At 27.1% G+C, this 24,199-nt stretch overlaps 1 protein-coding gene across 1 annotated transcript in view; it reads right to left on the bottom strand.

Moving 5' to 3' along the window:
* LOC107162280 (uncharacterized) overlaps window positions 1–24,199 on the bottom strand; it is a 152,979-nt gene that overhangs the window by 28,914 nt on the left and 99,866 nt on the right. Inside the window, exon 4 of the mRNA XM_015509111.2 lies at window positions 20,196–20,329. Coding sequence (XP_015364597.1) covers window positions 20,196–20,329 — 134 coding nt within the window. The remainder of the gene's footprint in view (window positions 1–20,195; window positions 20,330–24,199) is intronic.

Genomic DNA, 24,199 nt, shown 5'->3' with positions numbered 1-24,199 from the left:
TGATCACTAATGTACATACCAGATAGCAAATTCGTCTTACTATTTAAATTTCTATATAAATTAATAATCATGTTCAAAAATTGTTAAAAATGTACCATTGTAAATATCAATAGATGTAGATAGCCAAGGCTAGGAACATCTTATCTTAAAATATAAAAGAAAAATAATATAAATGTAAGCATAAAACCTTGTAGTTGTCGCTTAAACAATAATACAAGAAAATACGTCATATTAACATCTACCTTAATATATAATATAATATATATTTTTTTTTTAATTAGCTTTTAGTACAAAACTGTGATAGCTCAATGTAATTTATATAATAATATATAATTAGAATAGTGATAGTATGTTCTGTGCACCAAAATTAATAGAGTTTTTAATAGATCACACAAAATTTATAATATGTGAAGTCTAATGCATGCTGATAAAGTTATATTAGTATAACCGAGATAATATTTGTGATTGTTTACGAACAAACTTTAAAAAAAAAATCTATGTTCATTATAGAATTACATGTAGTTATGTAGTATTTAACAAAACCCTATTCTATCAACAGTTTGAGTACTGATGATAGTTTAATATCGTGTTATAAATTACACGCAGTCATACTTTTTTCTTAATACATTCCATGTTGAGATGAATAAGTTTTTATTATTTTTTCAATATTTTGAATAATATTTATCTATACATTTTAGCAAATTGTTCATAACATTTTATAACCTAAATACTTAGATAAATCTATTAATTATATTGCTTTTAGTTGAAACATTGAATTTGTAATGATATACATATATGGTTTTAAAAATTTTAATAAACAACCTTTTTATTGATATTAGCGTTATTTCTATAGGTAGTCTATTTAACACAGAGCAGACAGTGAAACAATTATTACACATTTCAGATTCTATTAATGTTTTTATCATGCCTATTATAATTAAACATACACCAGTTTGTTTTTATTGTATCATAACGTATCAGTTAATTTTTATTGTATTGTAGTATCATCTATTAAATTAAGTCCAATATTTTATAACTTAACAACATTACTATACAAAATAAAAACACTTACTTAACTTCAGTATAAAAAAATTGAGCAAAATAATGGAAAACAAAAACTTCTTACAAACTTTTTAAGTTATTACAAAATAAAAAGAGGTATAATACAACTATATATTTTTAAGTTAATTCATTTTTTACACAATCTAAACGATATTATCACATTATATACATAGCTTGGAACAACTTATTTTTAACTGATAAATTGTCAACATTATCAATTTATTACATTTGATCTGAAAGATAATTGAAAAAAATATAATATTGACACATATTTAAAAAAAACTAAACTATAGTAAGAAAACAAGTTGTACATGATTATGAACTTGTTTATGATTTCAAATACAATACTGTTGTAATCATTCTAAAATTCTAATTACAACTATCCTAAATATTAATGTTAATTGTATGTAGATAGGTACTAGTTATTTAAAATATGTGTACATTATTGTAGTTGTGGTTACTCATACTTTTCTATTTTCAAAGAAATTCTTGTAAAAATTAGGCAGACGTTATAGTTAAAATTAAATGGCATACGTACCTGTTTACAGTACAATTACTCAGTATTTTAGGTCGTGTTATATGTATATTTAATATCTACATTCTACAATATCTACAATGTTATACGGTCGTCTCGTTATGTTTTTCTCTATCTACTCGAAATCCATGTCATTGAAATACTCATGTTTATAAAGTCTGACACTAACGAGACCCGTTAAGTGGTCACTTGAACCATCTCATGTATAAAAATGGGGAGTTGCAGATTTTGGAAAAAAAAATATGAACTCCTGCATACAGATTTTGTAATTAGTAAATAATGTGATAGAAGAAAAAACCCTTATGCATTTGAACAAAAACATTTTCCCTTAGTGAAAAATAATAATAACATTTAATGAATATAATATATAACACTTATATTAACGTCAAGATTATATATACCTACACGAGAAAATGGTGTGTATAAAAAAAATTCAATGACTAGGACGTGATGAACTAGACATTTTCAATGTAAGACCGTAAGGGTGTATATGGGAACAGGCAAGTGAGTCTTGAACAATATATATATATATATATATATATATATATATATATATATATATATATATATTCGTTAAGTCAAGTGCGGCCCCAAACAAACCATATATTGTTCGCTAATGCTCTTAACGATCGTGATTGTCTAATATCTACTTCGAGAACAAAATTACACTTGTGACTCTAGAGTATTTTATTCAAGGAGTAACATGTTTATCGAAAGAAAGTAATTTTAAAGCTTCAATTTAGATATTTAATTATCTGAATTGCAACAAAACCACTTTTTTGATGTTGTAAAAAAACACAAAAACAAAAAATATAAAAATTATTATAATAATTATTTAACTAAATATTTGCAATTTCTTTGATACTGATTATATCATTTTCATTTTAAATTGTGTTTTCAAAACAATAAAGAAAATTACAAATTTTCCTTTTCCTTTTTTGATTTTTGACGTAGTTATATTTATAGGTGGGTTTTTATCAATTATTATGAAAAAATATATATTTCTTTATTTTTATGCAGTAATTAAATGTAAGATACACAATAAATAATATTGTAATATTTATTACATTCTAATAAGTATCATAAATTAATTTAGCTACGAAAAAAAAGTCTTTAATATTGTTTACTTTTAATTTAAAAACAAAAACATTATAGCACTACAAAATTGTTATGAGGTTACTAACTTAAAACAGCATTATATTCTTATTGAAAAAATATAAATATTACTATAATAACAACTATTACTTTCTACAATAAATTGTACACAATTCGATTCAATATGGATTGTTATATCATATAGGTAGGTTGTATGGAACTGTATAAATTATACAATAGCACGTATCTGTAGACCATATGTTGTAGAGACCATACATTGATTTTGTCTTCAGACCTAACCTACCTATATGGATAGAAGTATCACATTGATTGCGAAGTTTGTATCTAGTATTGTATATAAACATTATATAGTTAAAATCTCACTAGTGCAATAAACTACACTACGAAAATAAAAGAAAAAATCTGTCAACCGTTAAGTCTAGGAATAAAAGTATCATTAAGCGCGCTATCAAAATGAATAACAAATACTATCTATATATTATAAAATATTATCTAAATTAATAACAATAGTCTAGCTAAGGAACTCAAAGTCTCAACTCCTTATTGAAATAATATAGATACTATTAATATCAGTAAATTTGATGTTTCTCAGTCATCGTTTTAAAATCGTCTAGACAAACTAAAAAACCAATAATCCACCAAATGGAGAAATATTTCTTTACACCAAATTTCTATACACTCATTTAAAATCACTTATTTATGAAGAACATACTTAACCTAATAAACAACCATATGTAATGTAAGCAGAATATAACAATGAAAAATGCCCTTCTTTTATCATAATAAATACAAATTGCACATAAGTTAGGTACCACAGATATTTTATCCACATAACACGACGCCTTTAGTTTAATCAATAAAAAAATATATTTGTAGACAATTGACAACTTCTTCGGGATCACGAAATATCGGAAAAGAGGAATGAAAACTTCACAAACAGACTTAAAGTGAAAAAGACATATCAGCCGTCATAAATATCCTACAAATGTGAATTGTTGAATCTGAAGTCGATGATGAATTTAAAACCTAAATTCTCCAATAGATCATAATTAATAAACATAAATGAGCTTCAATTACTCTTAGTAGCTACTTATAAGACTTATAAAACCTAATTGGAAAAATGTAATAATATTTTTGACTAAAAATGTTATTATATATACTGAATAATTACTACTCAACCTCGACGTTGGTCTAATCATCCACCATAATGCAACATATTGCTTAAGATACAGACACATTCACAAATCATGCAAATTAAACTTATAACCAAGTAAAATGTGATGAAAATTACAAAATTGCCCAACGAACTGACAGCTCCGACTAAATGGATAAGCTGCAACGAAACGCACCCGACCAATTATTATAAAGGCTGTACATATTACGAAAATATATTAAACAAAAAACTAATCATAACCACAAAACCAACCCTAATAGTAAACATAACTGCACAACAAAAAACAAATAATAAACGAAAAAAACCCTTAACAAAATAATTATTGAAAAATATTAAAAAAGATTATTACATTAAATTTTTCAATATTCAACGTTTTAAATATTCAATAAATATTTACGTAATTTTATATTCATAATTGTTTGGTTCATTAAATTTACATTCAATAGTTTGTCTTTCGATCATTTTAAGAGCGTGGACAATTATAATTTGTATGTAATATGTATGCATATTATATGTATATATACTTGAAAATGACACAATACAAGGATCCGCTTTGTTCTCTGTAACCAAAATTTCGTTAAAATCAAAAATATCATTAATAAATATGATGTCATCCAACCAAACTTATTATTAAGTTAATTCTTAAACCAGAAATAACATTAAATAGATATGTCATATTAGTAAATTTAAATTAAATTATTATTATATTAGAGATCATACCTCAATAATAAAATAAAATAAAATTTTCAATGTTTCAATATAAATTTCTACAAAAATATCTTGATAAATTATCCCAGTGGTTCTTAAGATAGAAACTTACTTTAAATTAAAAAAAATTTTGAAACAAAGATTTTCACAAAAAATAAATGAATCTAGCATAAGTACAGATCAATAATAAGATCAAAAATAAGACTTATTTGAAGTGCATAAAAAAAATTAAAATTACAAGTTCTTAAAAATAATATAGGTTCCTGTTAACAGCACTCTAAACCTCTAGTTACATTCAAAATAAACAACCTTACAACAGCACGAGATTACCCTACCTATAAAATAGGTAACAAATCAATTACAAAATTACAGAATAAATAAAACCAAAGGAGCTCTCCACATGAAAACACCTACTAAATCTAAACTTAGATTTAAATTCCGCCAACTTAAGGTTATCATTTATTAAGATAAGTCTTAAAACTGACAAATAAAATATTTCTTGTACACAAAATGAATAATATTTTTATTACAACACTCTACAAACACAAATGTATATTGTTTATACTAGAGAAATGCAACTAAAGACCAGTACGGGTGGTATTATATTTTTATTAATTTTTGAACATCACTAGCTACACCACGAATTCAACGATGAATTAAACACAAATGTTGAATCATAAAGAGTTGTTATTTTTGAAGTGTACGGGTATCAGCTAGTATACTTATAAATCAAGTAAAACAAATATTGTAATAACTATCTTTTTTAGTAAAAAAAATATTAAAAGATTTATGACATACAGTATATAAAAATATTAATGTATCTTTTCAACTGACTGGTTCTCACTGAGATCAAATTGATGATAATAATTCACCACCAGCTATTTTATGCCAAGGTAAACGAAGCGAGACAATAATCGTCAAGCACTCAACATAAGACTCATGGCAAAATACAGGATTTTATTCCTCAATTCATATTATATTCTTTGAAACAAAATGCATTTTTATCTTCAGGGACCAAAAATATTAATAATTTATTTTAGTGTTTATTAAAAGAATAAGTAATTATTGAAGTAAATTAATTTAAAATTTAATGTTTTCATTTAAAAAGTGAATTATTAAAATAATTTAAATAGTATCATAAGTATGTATTAAAAAGTAAAATAATATAAGTTCCTATACTACAGGATACATTATATATTATACTATGTTTATTATTAGATAATATTTAAATTATATATAATAATCTTAGATACCTCTATACATTATACATTTTGTTAAGAACAAATAATTTTCTTTAAATATTTGATGATTTTTGGAGGTAAAACTTTTGTTAATTAAAAAAAAAGGTTTATGTTAACTTCATAAAAATGTATTAATATTAATTATAGTAAAATAATTTTTTCAGTCCCGTGGCACACTCCGATAGCGACAGTCGTGTATAGTAAAGTTTAGTGCGTTATCTACATCACGACGGTTTATCAGATTTTTCCACAAATAAAACCAACATGTACGGGTCAAGGTAAGGAATTAAATAACGTAATTATAATTTCATATACCTCCGTACAAAATGAGTCTCACTCATCGTACGCCCCCTCCTATCAAAGGAACCTCCGCTTCACCGAAGCACACATCCCCACCTACTAGAACAACTCCTAACAAACTACAGGTTAATATCTCAAAAATTCCACAATCAAATGGCAATCCGTCTCAAAATTCAAAAGCTACAACCAATTCAATCAAAAATAATATGATATCATCCAACCAACAGAAACAACAGCTCCAACCATCGCCCACCACCACCACCTTCAATCCAACAATTACATTCGCCGAAACATTAGGCAACAGCTCATATCCAAAAAAAGAACAAGCCATTGTATTCGATGCAGTAGATGAAGTGTCCCAAATAGAATACATTAAAAAGATTGGGGACATCGTTGAACCCAAAAATATAATCTCCGTCTCCAGAATTTCAAAAAAAAGATTTTGCATCTTCCTTAACTCCAAAGAATTAGTTAACGAGCTAATAATTAAACATAAGACAATCGAAATACAAAATAAATCTATTCTTATTCGCCACTTATATAACCCAGATAAGCGATTCATACTGGCAAATGTATATAATAATATCCCTAATAGTATCATATTAGAAGCATTACGTCACCATAATATTATCCCCTCTAGCCCTATCACCTGCCTCAGAGCCGGTATACAACTTGAGGGATATACCCACATACTTAGTTTTAGAAGACAACTATTTGTTAAAGCCGAAGATATACCCAAAATGCCTAGCGACATACTCATAAACTATGACGGAACAAATCACCGTATATTCATTTCCGACGATCAAGTAACGTGTTTCAGCTGCAAGATGACCGGCCATGTAGCCTCAAAATGCCCGTTTAGCATTGAATCACAGACCGACAACATTGAAGATTGTAGTGAACCTACTGACCTCATTAATTTTATAGATAACACAGACTCAAATACACCCAAGGAAAATACAAGAAATAATGACCTAATTAATAATGACAATTTAGAAATGGAAATAGACCAGACCACGACAACAACCGATAAAGGAGGTATTAAAAGAGCGGCATCAAACTCCACCACTTCCAACGTCACGCAGGAACCAATTAGTGTAATTAACTTAACCGGCACAAAAACCACCGATGAAAAAAAACAAACTATTACTGTACCTACTGCAACAAAAATCCAAAAAGATCAAATCATCAAAAAATCTAAAACAGTAATAAGATCAAATTCAACAGAAAAACTCATCGAAAATATAAACATTCATATTGAACCTGCCAGAAATTTATTTGATAATAATAAAGACATAGATATAGATTTCGATCAACTTAAGAACATAATAATAAATATACAAGGTAACTCAGACCCTATCGATATCTGTAAACAATACGGAACAGATACCAAAACTTTACTAAACACAATTGAGTTGGTCAGGCCGTTAATTAAATCGCAAGGTTTGAAAAATCGATTAACGCGCTTATCAAACAAACTATTTGAATCAATTAATCTAGAACACAATGTAGCAACTACCTTAAATACGGAAGGCCACTCATTACCCAATGATAACCCAACCGACCAGTAAAGCCATTAACTCTATCAAAATAACAATATCTCACACACATATATATACATATATATACCCAAATACACTCATAATCAACTTATACCCACATCCATACCAAACAAAATAATTATTAATTAGCATGCATAAAATTACATTAAATAAATCCAATACAGATCATAATAATATACTACAATGGAATATTAATGGATTCTACAAAAAAATTGACGATCTCAAAAGATTAATTCATAAATACTCTCCCTTGGTAATCTGCTTACAAGAAACAAATTTCCCCGAAACCCACATCGCAGAACTTAAAGGTTACCTCGGTTATTCAAAAAACCGTTCTGTCAGAGGTCGAGCCAGCGGAGGCGCATCAATCTACGCAAACTCATCCTTTCCTTCCGAAGAAATTAAAATCACCTCCGACTTCGAAGTTACAGCAATAACTGTTCACATAAAAGAAAAAATAACTATTTGTAACATATATCTTCCAAACCAACATGATTTTGAAATCGAAAATCTAGAAAATATAATTAATCAATTACCACGACCCTATATACTAACCGGTGATTTTAACAGTCATAACACTCTATGGGGAAGCACGCATATTGATAGTAGAGGAAAAAAAATAGAAAAAATGCTTGACCATAACTATATCACACTACTTAACGACGGAAGCCCTACGCACTTTAATACCGCCAATGGATCAGTATCGGCCATAGACCTATCCTTTTCATCTGCAAATATATCAACCAATCTGAATTGGACGGTGGAACAAGAATTATATAACAGTGACCACTGGCCTATTATCATTAATATCCATAACAGAGACTCTACCTTGATATATAAAACCAAAGAGAAATGGAACTTAAAAAAACCTAATTGGGAATTATTTTCAAATACAATTCATTCTGAACTTGAAAAATGCCTCCCAATGGATGATAATAACATAGACGAAATAGTTGATACCTTTACAGAAATAATACATAACACTGGAATGAATATAATAAAAAAAAATAAATACAGCGGAACCAAAAAGCCCGTACCATGGTGGTCGGAAGAATGTAAAAACATAATTAAAATCAAAAACAAAGCCTTAAATAAATTTAGAAAAAGCAGAAGCATAATCGACCTAATTGAACTTAAAAAACAAAGAGCTAAAGCTAAATACATTATAAAAAATTGTAAAACAAACTCGTGGAACTCTTTTACGTCATCAATTACCTGCCTTGAAAATCCTAATATAGTGTGGAACAAAGTAAAATCAATAAAAGGAGTTCAAAAATCAACGGATATCAAATTACTCAGAACTAATAATAATAAATCCATTATTACAGAACCGTTAGAAATAGCAAACGCACTAGGTGAATACTTTCAGGAAATAAGCGATGATAACAACTTTGATCCAAATTTCTTAAAGTACAAATCCGAATTCGAAAAACAAAATATAAACGTTAAGGAACTAACCACTGCTGAACATATTGATACACCAAACCTAAATTTGAAAATAACAAGAAAAGAACTCGACAACATTATTAATGAACATAAGAGCAACTGTTGTGGACCCGATGACATCCCCTTCATATTTATACAAAATCTACCCGAAATAGGAAAAATTACATTACTCAAAATATTTAATAAAATGTGGACACAACACAAGTTCCCAAAAAAATGGAAACAAGCTACCATTATCCCAATTCATAAACCTAACCAAAATAAATTCGCAGTACAAGGATACAGGCCTATATCGCTGCTATGCACAATGAGTAAAATATTCGAAAAAATAGTCAGCGTTCGACTTAATTGGTTTCTAGAAAAAAATAAATTTCTCGCAGAAGAACAATTTGGATTTCGAAAAAACAGATCGACCTACGACTGCCTTGTAAACATTGATACAGAAATATGTGAAACATTTGCATGCAAACAATACATGGGACTGGTAAGCTTCGATATACAAAAAGCGTACGATATGACATGGAGATACCGAATTATATCAATCTTACTAGACTGGGGCGTTAAAGGTAACATTTTATATTTCATACATAATTTCCTTATTGACCGAACATTCGAAGTTGCTGTTGATGGACATCATTCATCCTTATATAACCTGAATAACGGAATTGCCCAAGGCTCTTCCATAAGTGTAAAATTATTTCTAATTGCAATAAATGACTTATCTAAACTTATACCCACCCCTGGAAAAATTACAATATATGCGGATGACAGCAATATTTTCTTTCGACACAAATGTATTGACACTTTAGGAAAAGAATTACAGAAATACACCAACTCGTTACACGATTGGAGCAAAAATACAGGATTCAAATTTGCACCAGAAAAATCCCAGTTCATAATATTTTCACACAAAAAAATTAAAAAAAAACCAACTTTAAAAATGGACAACAAAATAATTCCCTACACAAGACACTTAAAAATATTAGGTCTTACCTTCGATGAAAAACTTACCTGGACCACACACATAAAAAAGCTAAAAGACAAAGCCAAAAAAAGACTAAACATTATCAAAGCACTTTCAGGTACGAAATGGGGAGCAGACTCTAAAACCCTAATAAACATTTACAATTCACTAATCAGATCAATTTTGGATTACGGATCCCCCTTATATATGACATCGAAAAACTCAGCACTGACAATGCTTGACGTTATCCATAATGCTGGCCTAAGAATGGCATCTGGTGCATTTAGAAGTAGTCCCATAAACAGCATACTCAACATTACAGGAGAACAACCACTTAATAATCGGAGAAATCAACTGATGTTGCAATACGCGGTAAGAATAGCAACCGACCCGAACAAACCAACGTATTCCACAGTATTCAATAACAGATTCGAAAATACCTTTAACAACAACAAAAAATTAATACAACCTATGTACAAAAGAATAAAAGAAAAAGAGGGAGAACTAAAACTAGAAATAAGTAATATATTGACTAGAGAAATACCAGTAAAACCTCCATGGACAACGACAAAGTACTCGTTTGACATGTCAATAGCGATTTACAACAAAAAAGAAACCACAAATCTTACATACAAAAATGCATTCTATGAATTAATAAACACTTTACCAGACCACATACATATATATACCGACGCCTCAAAAACAGACAAAGGGGTGGGTGTTGCTGCAGTTTTCCTACAAACCGAACTTTCTGAAAGGTTGTCGGATAATTGTAGCATTTATACAGCTGAGGCACTAGCTATATATAAAGCACTATCCTATATAATAAGTGCCAACCTGCATAATAATAAGTACATAATTTTTACAGACTCCATGAGCACTCTAGCTAGTCTTAGTAATATTAATAACAATAATGTTATAACTAATAAAATAATTAACTTGACTAATAAATTTAACGATAACTTAATCTTCGCATGGATTCCCGGGCACTGCGGAATACCTGGTAATGAAAGAGCCGACTTACTTGCCAAGGAAAAAGCCAATAATCTACATCAACTAACTGTGTGGAATATTAAATCCGACAAAGATACTAAAAAAATTATATACAACCAAATCAAAAATATCTGGCAAAAAGAATGGCTCAAAATGAATAGTAAATTAAATGAGATAAAAAGAACTATCGAAAAATGGAATAACCCTATGTCGCTCAAAAGAAGAGAGGAAGTCGTACTAAATCGCCTCAGAATAGGTCATACGCATTACACACATGGTCACCTCATGAAAAAGGAGCCACCAAAAATATGCCTTACATGCGGAATTACATCTACAATCAAACATATTATCACCGAATGCAGAGACACAAAAGAGGCAAGACAAAAATTCAACATACCGGAACACCTTCACGACGCACTGGGCCCTGACGAAAAATCCACCCAAAACATAATTTTATTTTTGAAAGATACTGAACTGTACAATTTAATTTAAGTCGTCATTTGATGTAAAAATAAGCCAATGGTCACGTTATCGAGGCTTTTCTCTTAATAAAAAAAAAAAAAAAAAAAAAAAAAAATAATTTTATACAAAACATCATTTCACTATTGAATTTTTCTAAAATGTGTATATTTTATTGGTATATTATTTATTTTTATAATTAGACGCATGTTTAGCTTCACTCAGATTGGTATGGTTTAATTATGCATTATATTTACTATACACGTACCTATAAGCAATAATAATATATTATAATCTCTTACATCAATGCCGAATGAATAGATGAACGTAGTCGTTTAGATGTGGTCGTTTGGACGTAAAAAAAAATCAAAATATTAACTGTTTACGAAAAGTACAAGCTGAGTGAGATGTATTTTACAGCCAACCTGAGGCAAGTTAGAGCATAACCCCCACCCCTCCCTCCAAAAAAAAAAAAATAACAATAATAAAATAAAATCCAATAAAAATAAACAAATAAATGAAGCTAAAGAAAATAAATAATTTTTTTTATATATATTATATAATATTTTTGAAAATCTATAATAAATATAATTAGTACAAACTACTAATTTTGACATTTTATTTTAGTTGTTATATCGTATTTAATTTTAATATTGATTTTAGGACATTTTTTTTTTATGTCCAATTGTCCATATCCAAATGGCTACGTCCATTTATCCTAGATTACATCAATGCATAGCAGTGTTTTTGCCTATATGAATGTTACTCCAATTTTAATAGTATCGTTTTTAAAAAAGGTTTTTTTTTTATTAAATTGAAGTGTTTCTGACATACAACTATAAAAGGTCATCGAACTTATTGTTATAATAAAGAATTTTTAACATCATTAAGTTGTTAAGCGTAAATTAATTACAATATATTATACAAAAGGTGATTGATGAGACAATTACTTTTAAAATGAATTGAATAAAGTGATGATTATTGAATATAACAAGAGTTTTAAAATTATTATTTTAATGACTTCATACATAATATACTAATATACATACCTACCTAAAGATATCTCTAAATATTCATAAGAACTTTACGGAATGATTTTAATGATATAATACTGAACATATATTGAATTGTAAAAATTGTTTTATCAAATTCCAAATTTTGTCAATGCATATTATGTACAAACAATATTCACTAACTAAATTTGATTTCATATACAAAAAAGCTATTGAGTTAAAAATATAAAGCACCTATTAGCTACTTATTTTGCAAAACTTAAGTCAATAGTAACACAATGCATAACGTAATAAGTAATATAATATATATATATATATATATATTTTTTTTTTTATTTACACAATAATATATAGCATGAATTATATACAATCTGTACAATTATGCACAATTAGCATATTTTATAATGGTTACATATATAATACATGAGAACATGAGTAAGAAGCCACCCACTAATGTAATTTGACTGGAAGTTGTATAAAACTAGCTATGTTTATATATACTGATTTTTTTTTTGATATTAGTTCCCTAGCAAGTCACGGCACCAGCTCCTTTTTAATCGACGCTTGGGGTTGCTAGGTAATGTTAGGGTGGATAGGTTTTTAATGAGTGGGTTTTGGTGTGTTTGCAGCCGGGCATGAAAGATTTTGTAGAAACGTATAGCTTCTTCTGTCACAGTTTTAATTGACAGGTCATTATGTATAGTGTAATTCGAAACAAAGGGTGGAGCATTAGTAATTTTCCGAAGAGCAATATTCTGAAATTGTTGAATTTTGTTAGTATTGGACGCTTTTACTGTACCCCATAGTTGAAGACCATATGCCAATAGAGGTTTGAGTAATGTTTTATACATTAGAACTTTTATTTTGAAACAGGAGTGTTTGTTATTTGTGAGTAGCGTTCGTAGTCTGCGAAGACGGGCGTTTAAGGAAAGTCTTTTTATACGGATATGGCTATTCCAAGTGAGGCGCTTATCCAAGTTAAGTCCAAGATATCTAACTGAGTCAGATATGGGAATAAATATAATATATAAAATCTAAATAATATCAAAACAATCTATCAGAATGCGATAAACATTTAAAAAAAATCCAAAAGTTCGTCAAAAATATTTAAAAAAAAATGCTATTATCAATTAAAACATTAAAATACCAAATTATATATATTTTATTAGATTAATAATAAATTGAGTATTTTTATATCAGTGATAATCCCATCTCTGAATATACTTATACCTAAATGAGTTCCTTAAATGTATATCATGACGTGGAACACAAGTACCAATCATACATAAAATATTAACAAAATGTATCTAATACGATTAGAAAAGAAATCAAAAGAATACAAGTGCCGGACCAATAATATTTTCACAAGATTTCTCGGGACCTTAAATCATCAAATCTAATTAATAAATGTCTCAATAAAATATCCTGAAATAAATAGTAGTGCACAAATTTAGTAATTAAAAAAAAAAATTATGAAAATTATGAAAATTATTGAAATTATTTAATTAATTTTTTTTTTGTGACATTAAATATTGAAGCATATATTATACTACTTTAAAGATGATAAGAACTACAGACACACAAAAACACCACACATATCAGTGTAAAACTAATGCATTTATCGTTCCACTAAATATGTAAAAAAAATATCTCATTACTAAATAATAGATATATTATTTTGTTTTACTCTGAACTCAAAAAACACACATTATGACCTCGAAAATGACTTTTTTTTCTAAATTATATTAAATTATACTAAAGAAATTAGATGAAATTAACAAAAAAACTTGGCTATAAAATTTTAAGTAGCATATACAGTAGTCGCTAATTTTTGTAATCATTGGTACTTCTGATTTAAGGATATTAATAATAATAATAATAATACATACATACATACGTACATACATATACTTTTATTGAACTATACATAATTAAAATAAATACCTTGAAAAGTTAGACTTTGCTAAAGTTTGGATGGTAAGTTGTTGTGACTTTTGACCAAGTACGTATAATAGTATGCAGAAAGTTAGAATCTCGTAAGAGAACTTAAAAGCAGGTGTTCAAAATAATATACCCACATTGCATTTTCAAATTAACATAATATTATGGATATTTTCTGTACTAAACATTTGAATTAAGTCAACACTTGACCAAATGACTATAATTAAAAGGAAAGTATCACATGATAATGCAAAATGTCAAAATGTAATATATAGGTATCATATTAAAGGTAATACAAAATACTTATAAGTAAATAAATAAGTTCATTATTTTTGGTTTAACACCTTCCTAAAGCCAGACAGATATATAAATCATAAAGTGTAAAATAATAAATGTTTTAAATGTTTTATATATAAGAAATATTACTATTTCAATAATAATACATTTAAACAGGATACAAAGTTAGAAATAGGCATTTACTCATCTTGGTGATAACGTTATGGCATATTTAAAAAATAAGCAATAACTAATAAATAAAAATGCTTCTAATGTAAAAACGTTTCTGTATAAAAAAAAATATATATATATATAGTTTTCTGTATTTTATCATTGTGTTTAGGTAATTTATTGGAGAAATTAAAAATGTACTACTTTAATTATAAGCTAAATATTTTATCTCTTATCCATTTGAGTTTCTATCCAAAATTGTGTTTACAGAAAAAAAAGTATAAATCATAATTTTAAAATCACAATTCACTTTTTGGTTATATACATTTCAGAATTTATAAATTAGTGATGAGTTAATAAGGTAGATGATTTAAGTGATTATGTCCAATATAATAATTACTATTTAAGTACATATAATTAAATAAAACATAATGTTAATTCCGTAACCGACCATTATTAGTTAGTTATACACTTATATATTAAAGTTTAAATTAACTTATACTAATGCTTAAGAAATATATATAATTGTAGGGATTATTAACATTCGTGGAACAAGTATAACTATCGCTGTTCTAAAATGTATAGATTTAGAACATCATAATGGTAATAATTAAATTATAATTGTTTAATGTTTCCGATTAACCTTGTAAACATTTTTTTTAAATATTATGCAATTAGAGTTGATAATTAATGCAAATTACAATAATCAAATGGAATCAAATGTATATAATTTTGTGGGCAGAGAAAGTAGGATAAAAAAATTAAATTTTTTCCTTCGAATATGATGATTTTGTTTGAAATATTTTTCAAGTATACAATACCCTTTAATTCAAACTTCTATCAAATAATACATTGGAAATTTAAACTCTTTAAATTCATGCTATATACATATTTTAATATAAGCTATTATACGATATTAAGGTTTAAGAGTTCAATTTCAGTTTATCTATAATGGACCTGGAATAAAATACGTTATTTTACATAGACACATTTTTTTTATGCGTATAATGGATATTAGCTCATTTATGAACCAAAATATAATTTCAATAACAAATAAACTATTTTATCTTTTGTTTCTTCAGTGGTTTCAAGTATACATATTTGTAAATAACATTATCCACATGTATAATATGGTACTATCATATTAGATATATTAATTTAATTAGACTTTTTAATACATTGTTTCCAAAATAATGGATAATAAATAACTATTTACATTGTTTTATTATTATAACATAGCATATGTATTTCTATAAAAAGTTATATTTTTGGAAAACATAAATTAATTTCCCAGGTGTGAAACATGCAACTGCGAACTCACCGTTAATCATATATTCCTAGAATGCCCCACTTACCATAACGCCAGATCAAAAGCAAACATAAACACCTCCTAACTCAAAGACGCACTCGGACCAGGACAAGAAAAAAACCTGGTAAACTTCATCAAGATGGCCGACCTCACAACCGACATATAAGACAAGAACCAAAAACAGCACATTACAACTATCAAATCTTCATTATATTTATAAATTAAACATGTAAACCATTGTAGACGAATAAACCTTTGTATTTGAAGCCTTTAATTAATAATAATAAAAAAAAAAAAAATAATTTCCCATTAGGAAAGTATAATATTGTATATTCAGTTTTTATAATAATATTTCAATATTATGATGTTAGTATTTAATTTAAATTTTATTCCCCAGACCCAGAGCAGGCACACAATTACTTTTTGTTAATTTATATTTGATTGTAATCCCACGTGCCTACCTATCTACAATCAGAATTCAGAATCTAGGAGAAATGTATCATTATTTAAGTTTAATATGTTGTAATGAACACAACACTACCGCCAACAGCAACAATCCACAACAGTACGATCATTTAACAATAAAATTTACCGATAGAGAGCGCGTACGGCGTACTGGCAATGCGTTTTGGAGAGTAGTCGACTAACTAATTCATTACCATATATTAATATGCGTTAACTGATTAAAACGATGAATAAAAGGTATTAGACTATATATTATCCATTTTAATGTCGCTTTCCGTACGGATAGAAATATAATATCGGTGAAAAAATAAGAGAAATTAGGTAGTACGCCCTTACACATCTATCGCAGACGCATTTCATCGAACATTATAAAAAATAGTAAAAGGCCCACCGTACCGACTCAGAAACCACTTTTCCGAAGCGCTTGGTCCGTATTGATACCTGGTTATTTGCAGGTCTCGGTCTCCAATCGGTCTATATTCTATAATACAACTGCTATTGGACGGCTAGAAGCAAACGGACGACTAGACACGTGTTGAAGTGCGTTATTCCACCACGCTACAATATTCGTATGATAATTTTGCAAAAAAATACAACTTTTGTGTTCATTTTCACATTTAAGATAATATTCTAAAAATAAGATGAACAACCCCAGATTTTGAAGATTGAAAAAAAATTTCAAAAAATCTTCATCGGGTCGTCACACTGAGTACGCATAACTAGTCACCTCAACTATTTCAGAAACACTCTGTATACGTGATTTTTCTCATTGCGACCGAACCGCATCGTCATCTTGATTAAATTATATCTATGTTATATTATTATTCGCTGTCATAGTCGCCGCCATCACACAATTTATATATATATATATATATATATATATATAGGGGTTTTTTAACGATTAAGGATCGACAACATGGAATTTAAAAAAAAAAAGAAAAAAGACGTGTTTCTTTATTTTGAACGACCAATATTATTTTATATAACAACTTTCAATTTTTTAAGCAAGCAGTTGTACCAACATCAAAATCAACATTTTTTTTCAAATGGTAACAAATATATTTTTTAATATATTCTTATAGAGATTTAAAAAAAAAAAAAAAGATATTAAAATCATACATTTTGGTTCACTGATTTTATTTATTTATTTATTTTATTTATTTATTTTATTTATTTATTTTATTTATTTTAATCATTTTATTTATTTTATTTATTTTATTTATTTCATTTATTTTATTTATTTTATTTTATTTTATATTTATTCACTATGGGTACCCTAAACTTTAATAAATTGATTTAAATGAATTCTATTTCTAGAGCTATAAATACATTTTTTTTAACTTTCTTTTAATGCAATATTCTACACCTTTTTATAAACTTAAATCGAAAATCTTATCTGATACAAAAAAATTGGGAAATACATTATCTAATGAACTAAATAAAAATATTTTTAAACATTTTTTTTGGTTTGTTAAAAAAAAAAACAATAATTAAAATGATTATAAAATTTAAATTAAATGTTCGAATTGCATACAATTTACTTCTTGACGGTAGTATAATCGGTCTTGGAATTCCTGACGAATATTTTGAAAATTGGCAGGTGTTAATTTATGGCATTCATCAAAAATTCTTGTTTTTAACATTTCGATGTTGTCGTAATAATAAAAATAAAGTTAGATACTAGAATCTTTAAATAATCATGATTTTAAATAAACCACTTGCAATTATTTACATAAATAGTTAATTTATCAATTATAGGTATCTGTATCATGAGTTAATTAAAGATTTCCAATGTTATTATAATAATAATCGAATACTATTATAATACTTTATCTGCCTAATTTAGTATCTAAATTTAGACTATTTTAAATAAACAAAATAACTATAGTTAGAAAAAATTTTAATTAATCTATTTATGAGGATCGTACAATAATAGTAAGCACGTATGTACTTACTTATTTTATAATTATATGTTAAAATATGGTCAACAGTTTTGTAGGCAATTATCACAGAAAAATATTTCTATTTCTATTTTGTTTTTGCGCGTGTATGATAAGATTTTTGACTTAAGTTTATAAAAAAGTGTAGAATTTTGTTAAAAGAAATTTAAAAAAAGTGTATTTATATCTTTAAAAATACAATTCGTTTAAATCAATTTATTAAAGCTTAGGGTGCCCGTAATAAATAAACCAGTGAACCAAAATGTGTGATTTTAACATCAATTTAAAAAAAAAATCTCTATTAGAATCTATTAAAAAATATATTTGTTACTATTTGAAAAAAGATGTTGATTTTGATGTTAGTGCAACTTTAGTTGCTTAAAAATTTTCAAATTGTTATAAAAACATTGGCCGTTTAAAATAAAGAAGCAAGTCTTTTTTCTTTTTTTTTAAATTCCATGTTATCGATCCACAATTGTTAAAAACCCTCGCGTACAACGACATAAGATACACCCTGTATTTTTATTTCCGTTGTTGGAATATCTCTCGTCGAATATGATGTCCATCCCGTATTTTAGTTTGCAAGTTGCAACAACACCGTTTAACATCACCATCGTACATTCGTACCATACATCATTATTATAAAATCATATACCTATACATAACTGTGAGTAATTAATATATATATGTTTGTGAATATACCTTGTGTCAAATATTAATTGAGATTTACTATTATCTAAATCCACCAAGTAATTTAAAGAAATTATTTTATGTAATCATATCTATCTTATATATTCTTATATAATATTATGTATAAGTATGTGTGTACAATTATTTAAATTATATTATGAATATTAATGTGAATAAATAAATAAATTTGTTAATGAAGAAAACTGAATTCTCAGACTTAAAAATTCATTACAATGTAATAAGCAACTTATGTACAAATTGCATGCGTAACTTGTAATATATATATATATATATATATATATACGTATAATATATTATTATACACTTAATGATTATTACCTTCTATTAAAATGTATTTATGGCTACTAATTACGAACTATTCGAATAAATCTAAATCAACTATTGGTTACGTATAATGTGGCAAACTGGCAACTGGAATCTCATAAATTATACTTCAGAGGTACCTATATTATAGTCCATATGACTTTCGGTACAATAAACCATATCAAAGATTATGGAAGAATGAACTCGATTGACTAAATTCGGATTAAAAATATAATCTATTTAAAAAATATTGCTGCTATAATTTTTAAATTTGGTCAAAGATCTAATAAAAATAAAACACAAATATCACTAGGGATCATTCGCGATGATTTCATAGTACAACAACCCCACTTCCCTTACCACGAGAAAAATTTGCATATGAATCAAATATACACACAAAACTCTCAAGTATAAAAAAATAAATAGTTTTTAGATCCTTAAGCAACAAATTTTCATCATTAAATATAAATAGTACATAATAAAATATTTTGCATTACTATACTCACTAGCATATTGTTTAAAAAGAATTTTAAACTGGCCACAGGTTTAGAAGGTGGTGATGTACAATTTGCTATTAGATTATCACCTGGATCATATTTGTCTTTATCCGTCACAATTACTGGTTTTGATTTAGGTAGTTCTGAAACAAAAAGCAAACATTTATAATCATATGAAATGTCACTATCGCAGAAAATATTTATACTATTTTTTTAGTTAAATGAGTAATATAAAATTTTTTTTAGTTTACAATAATTTCCAAACGAAATTCAAATGAAATAAAACCTTTAAAAAAAAGTAATAACGTAGGTATATGAAATAAAATTGTACCTTATAATTATATACATACATCATAATATGATATATAATTTTAAAAAATCCATAAAAACTACAAATAAGAATAAAAATATTTGTAAAAAATTACTAATAAAATAAGGGTGAGTTAGGTACCTGTACTGTGTATTAATACCAACTAATGATATTTAATTTTAACGGATAATGATTTTCGATACACTCGTACAAAGAATTTTGAAACCAATTTAAAGCATTTAAATCAGTATATATGTATTATATCAGTTACTTATATGTTATACATTGACCCTGTGTACATAAATATAGCCATATAGACATATAGTATACTATATAAGCCATGGAGTGTTCATAAGAATAGCACGCGTCTGAAAATAAATATATAATCTTAAAATCTTAAGATCTACGATTATTTTTTTTGTTCTATAGGTGGTATAAAAAAATGTATAATAATTGATATTAACTGTAATGATTATGGCTGTAAAAATGTCAAATAAATTTTCTCAAGTAATTCTTAAGTTTATACATTATTGTGTATTCTCGGAAACAAAATATACGTACTTACATACATGATTTAATGAAAAATCAGATCATGAAAATTGCATATGTTTTAATATTATTGTCTTTGGTATAAAATATACATCAAGTTTAAGATAAAATTATCAGAATAATATTTTTTTTTTAATTGTTATTGTTAGCTTAGCCAGAAGAATAATAAAGCTTTTAGTGAATCTGACTATAATATTAACTATGTATAATAAATGATTATAATATGCTATTATGAGGCAGAATATATTAAATTAAACATACAAACTTTAGAATTGCAAACTTAAGATTTATCATACTAAAATTATATAAATATAAAATGAATATATGCTTGTATAAATATTTTTTTTTTAGAACACATTATAATATCTAACCATGGATATGGTCTAAGTTAAGTTTTATATTTTTGTTATGTTTTATTTCAACTAATATAAATTTTCATTCACATGAGAACTTTATACTTTAATAGTTTAATTATTACTTATTAGGAATAACATTTGTTTTTAATGATTTTTGAGCAAAAATTAAATTTTATACTACAATATTTTTGTTTGAAATTTAATTTTCAATACACTTATAAATATATAAAAAAATAGTACATTGTGAAAAATAAAGCCTTGATAATGTACAGATAAATCAATCTGAATTAATATTTAGAACGTAAAAAAAGCTAAATCTGATAAAATATCATTTGTAGTTTATATAAAACCTTACTGGATTTAAATAAAAGTAAAATTAGATTTTTAATTTATAATAATATTCAACTTCTCGAAAACTTTTAATGACTTATTATTTTACTTTTAACTTAACTAATTTTATCAATAATTATGACCGTCCTATTTTTGTAAAAAAAATATTACATGAAAATGTTTAAGAAAAAAAAATATATAGTGAAACTATAGTTGATACGGTCCGTCATTTTCCGACGGCCCGAGATCATGAATAATTAAAAATCATTGCGTTTTTTTATAAACATATCCGTTTATTGGTTCAACTTTAACATTATGACAGTACAATTAAATGTGGAATAAGTTATTTCCGAACCGTGCAGTCGGCTTGGATAAGCAGACCGCAACAGACGGTGTCAGGCCTGTAGAGGCGTGACCAAAAAATATACAATTTCGGATCCTAACAATAATTATACAATGTCTAATGGGACGGAGTTGCACACACTCTGCCACGGTCTTGTATAATACGTGGAAAATGCTATGCGCTCGTAGTGAAGACCTGAGCAGGCTCACTGGGGTGGAACTGAACTTATGGTTCTGAAAAGAACCTTTTTTGTCAGTCGCGATGGTAGGTCAACTGTACGTACAACCGCGTGTGAATCGCTGGCAGGTTTACACAAAGCGAATTTTCATTTATGTGAATGATGTTGCCTGCGTTGGCCGCTGTCTTGTCCCTCGAGTGTCTTCTCTGTTGAATATGGAGCGTAGTTCGCAGCCTCGCAGGTACCAACACACAAGGTGTTCGTCGGTTATCGTCTCGTTAAACGAATGTCTTCGCTGCTTTGGTCCAGAGCATGATTTAAGATAATACTGGTTAGACGACGAAATGTGATAACGTGACCGTCAAACAGAATCTGTAATCTGAATTATGTGTCAGAATTGACTATGGGCGCTCCAAATGAGAAAATGATATACAAATATTAGCTGATCCTGCATGGCTGCATTCCCGCGCACTATGTAAGTTGCCGGTAAAAAAATTGTAAATGACCATTGATGATTGTTCAACTCCTTTTGGGTGCAACTCATTACTCAGCCTCCCTGCTAGACAATCCAACTACGTCAGATCGCAGTCTGCGGGGAGCGGACAATATGCAAAAGCATATTATCAAGTAGGCAATGTGCACTAATTTTATTTGATGCATGCTCGCACCTAATTTGCCTTATTTACTAATGGCAATCAAATAAAAAATACTTATTTCCACTTATTTTTTCTTCTATAATCAATAACAAATATTTCCACCGTAAAAATCCCTGATTGAGCACCTCCCCAGTTTAGACCTAGAAAAGTGACAAATACTTAACAACCAAATATATAAAAAGTCATTAAAACTGGAGAAGTTCAACAACTAATACCATTATACGACATTTTTATATATTAGATAATCTATGTACAATAAAATTGAATAAATTATAAATCAACTATAGAATATAGATTATAACTAAATATCAGTTTATTAACAAAAATATTTACAAGTATAACATAATATTTTAAAATTACAAATATTTAATTTGGGTTATTTCTATTAATTATGTTGGTAATTCAAGTTTTTACTAATTTAGATAATAAACCTATTTGTTCGACGTTTATTACCACACCATACACATGTATGATTAAACTACAATCTGTTAATAATATTTTTAATTATTAGTATTTAATTAATTAATCTAAATCAATTAAAACACACCTTCAGTTAAAATAATTTGTTTTTTAACAACCCTTGAAAAATCATCTCTACACAGACCCGATTGGTGAAACCCTATAAATGATTTATTTAGATCCTTAGATTCATGGTTAATATCCCTAAACCATTTTGGTGGCAAACTAATTATGTTTATGGATCTTGATAAATGTTCAAATAAATTTGTAGGTTCACTATGACTAGACGAGTTACTAGAATAGCTGTGATCACTTTGAATGTATTCAAGAGCCTTTTTAAAACGCATAAACAAAAATAATTATTAATAGTTTTGATTTGTTTAATAATAAGAGGTACCTTTCTTTTTCTTGGAATAGTACAAGTGTACAACTATCAAACATCATTGAGATAATTGAGTTATTACTATTAGAATCGAAAAATATTGATCGATCATTGCTTTATGTATATGCTATTGATTCACCTTTATTACCACACCTATCTATTTAATTAACAAGTTTCATTTACATTTACATATAATATGTTTTTGAGTAAATAACAAACTTAATATTGTACCATTTCTGAAGTTGATAAATCTGTCAATATATTTTGTTCTGTTGTAACACTAATTGTAGGAATAGCTCCTTCCTGAAGTTTTGGTCTTTTATGACATATCTTAAAACAATTAAAATTATACCGATATGTAGCTTTGTTAATTTTTTTAAAGTACAATTTTACACTACATAGTAAACATTTGGAAAACAATGATATTTTAGAGTACCTAAGTACCTATCT

Source organism: Diuraphis noxia, unplaced genomic scaffold (assembly GCF_037042655.1).
Source record: "Diuraphis noxia isolate RWA-SAM2 unplaced genomic scaffold, SU_Dnox_SAM2 contig0002, whole genome shotgun sequence".
NCBI lineage: Eukaryota > Metazoa > Arthropoda > Insecta > Hemiptera > Aphididae > Diuraphis > Diuraphis noxia.
Note: the sequence above shows the minus strand (reverse complement) of the source record. Positions and strands in the feature narration are given on the sequence as shown.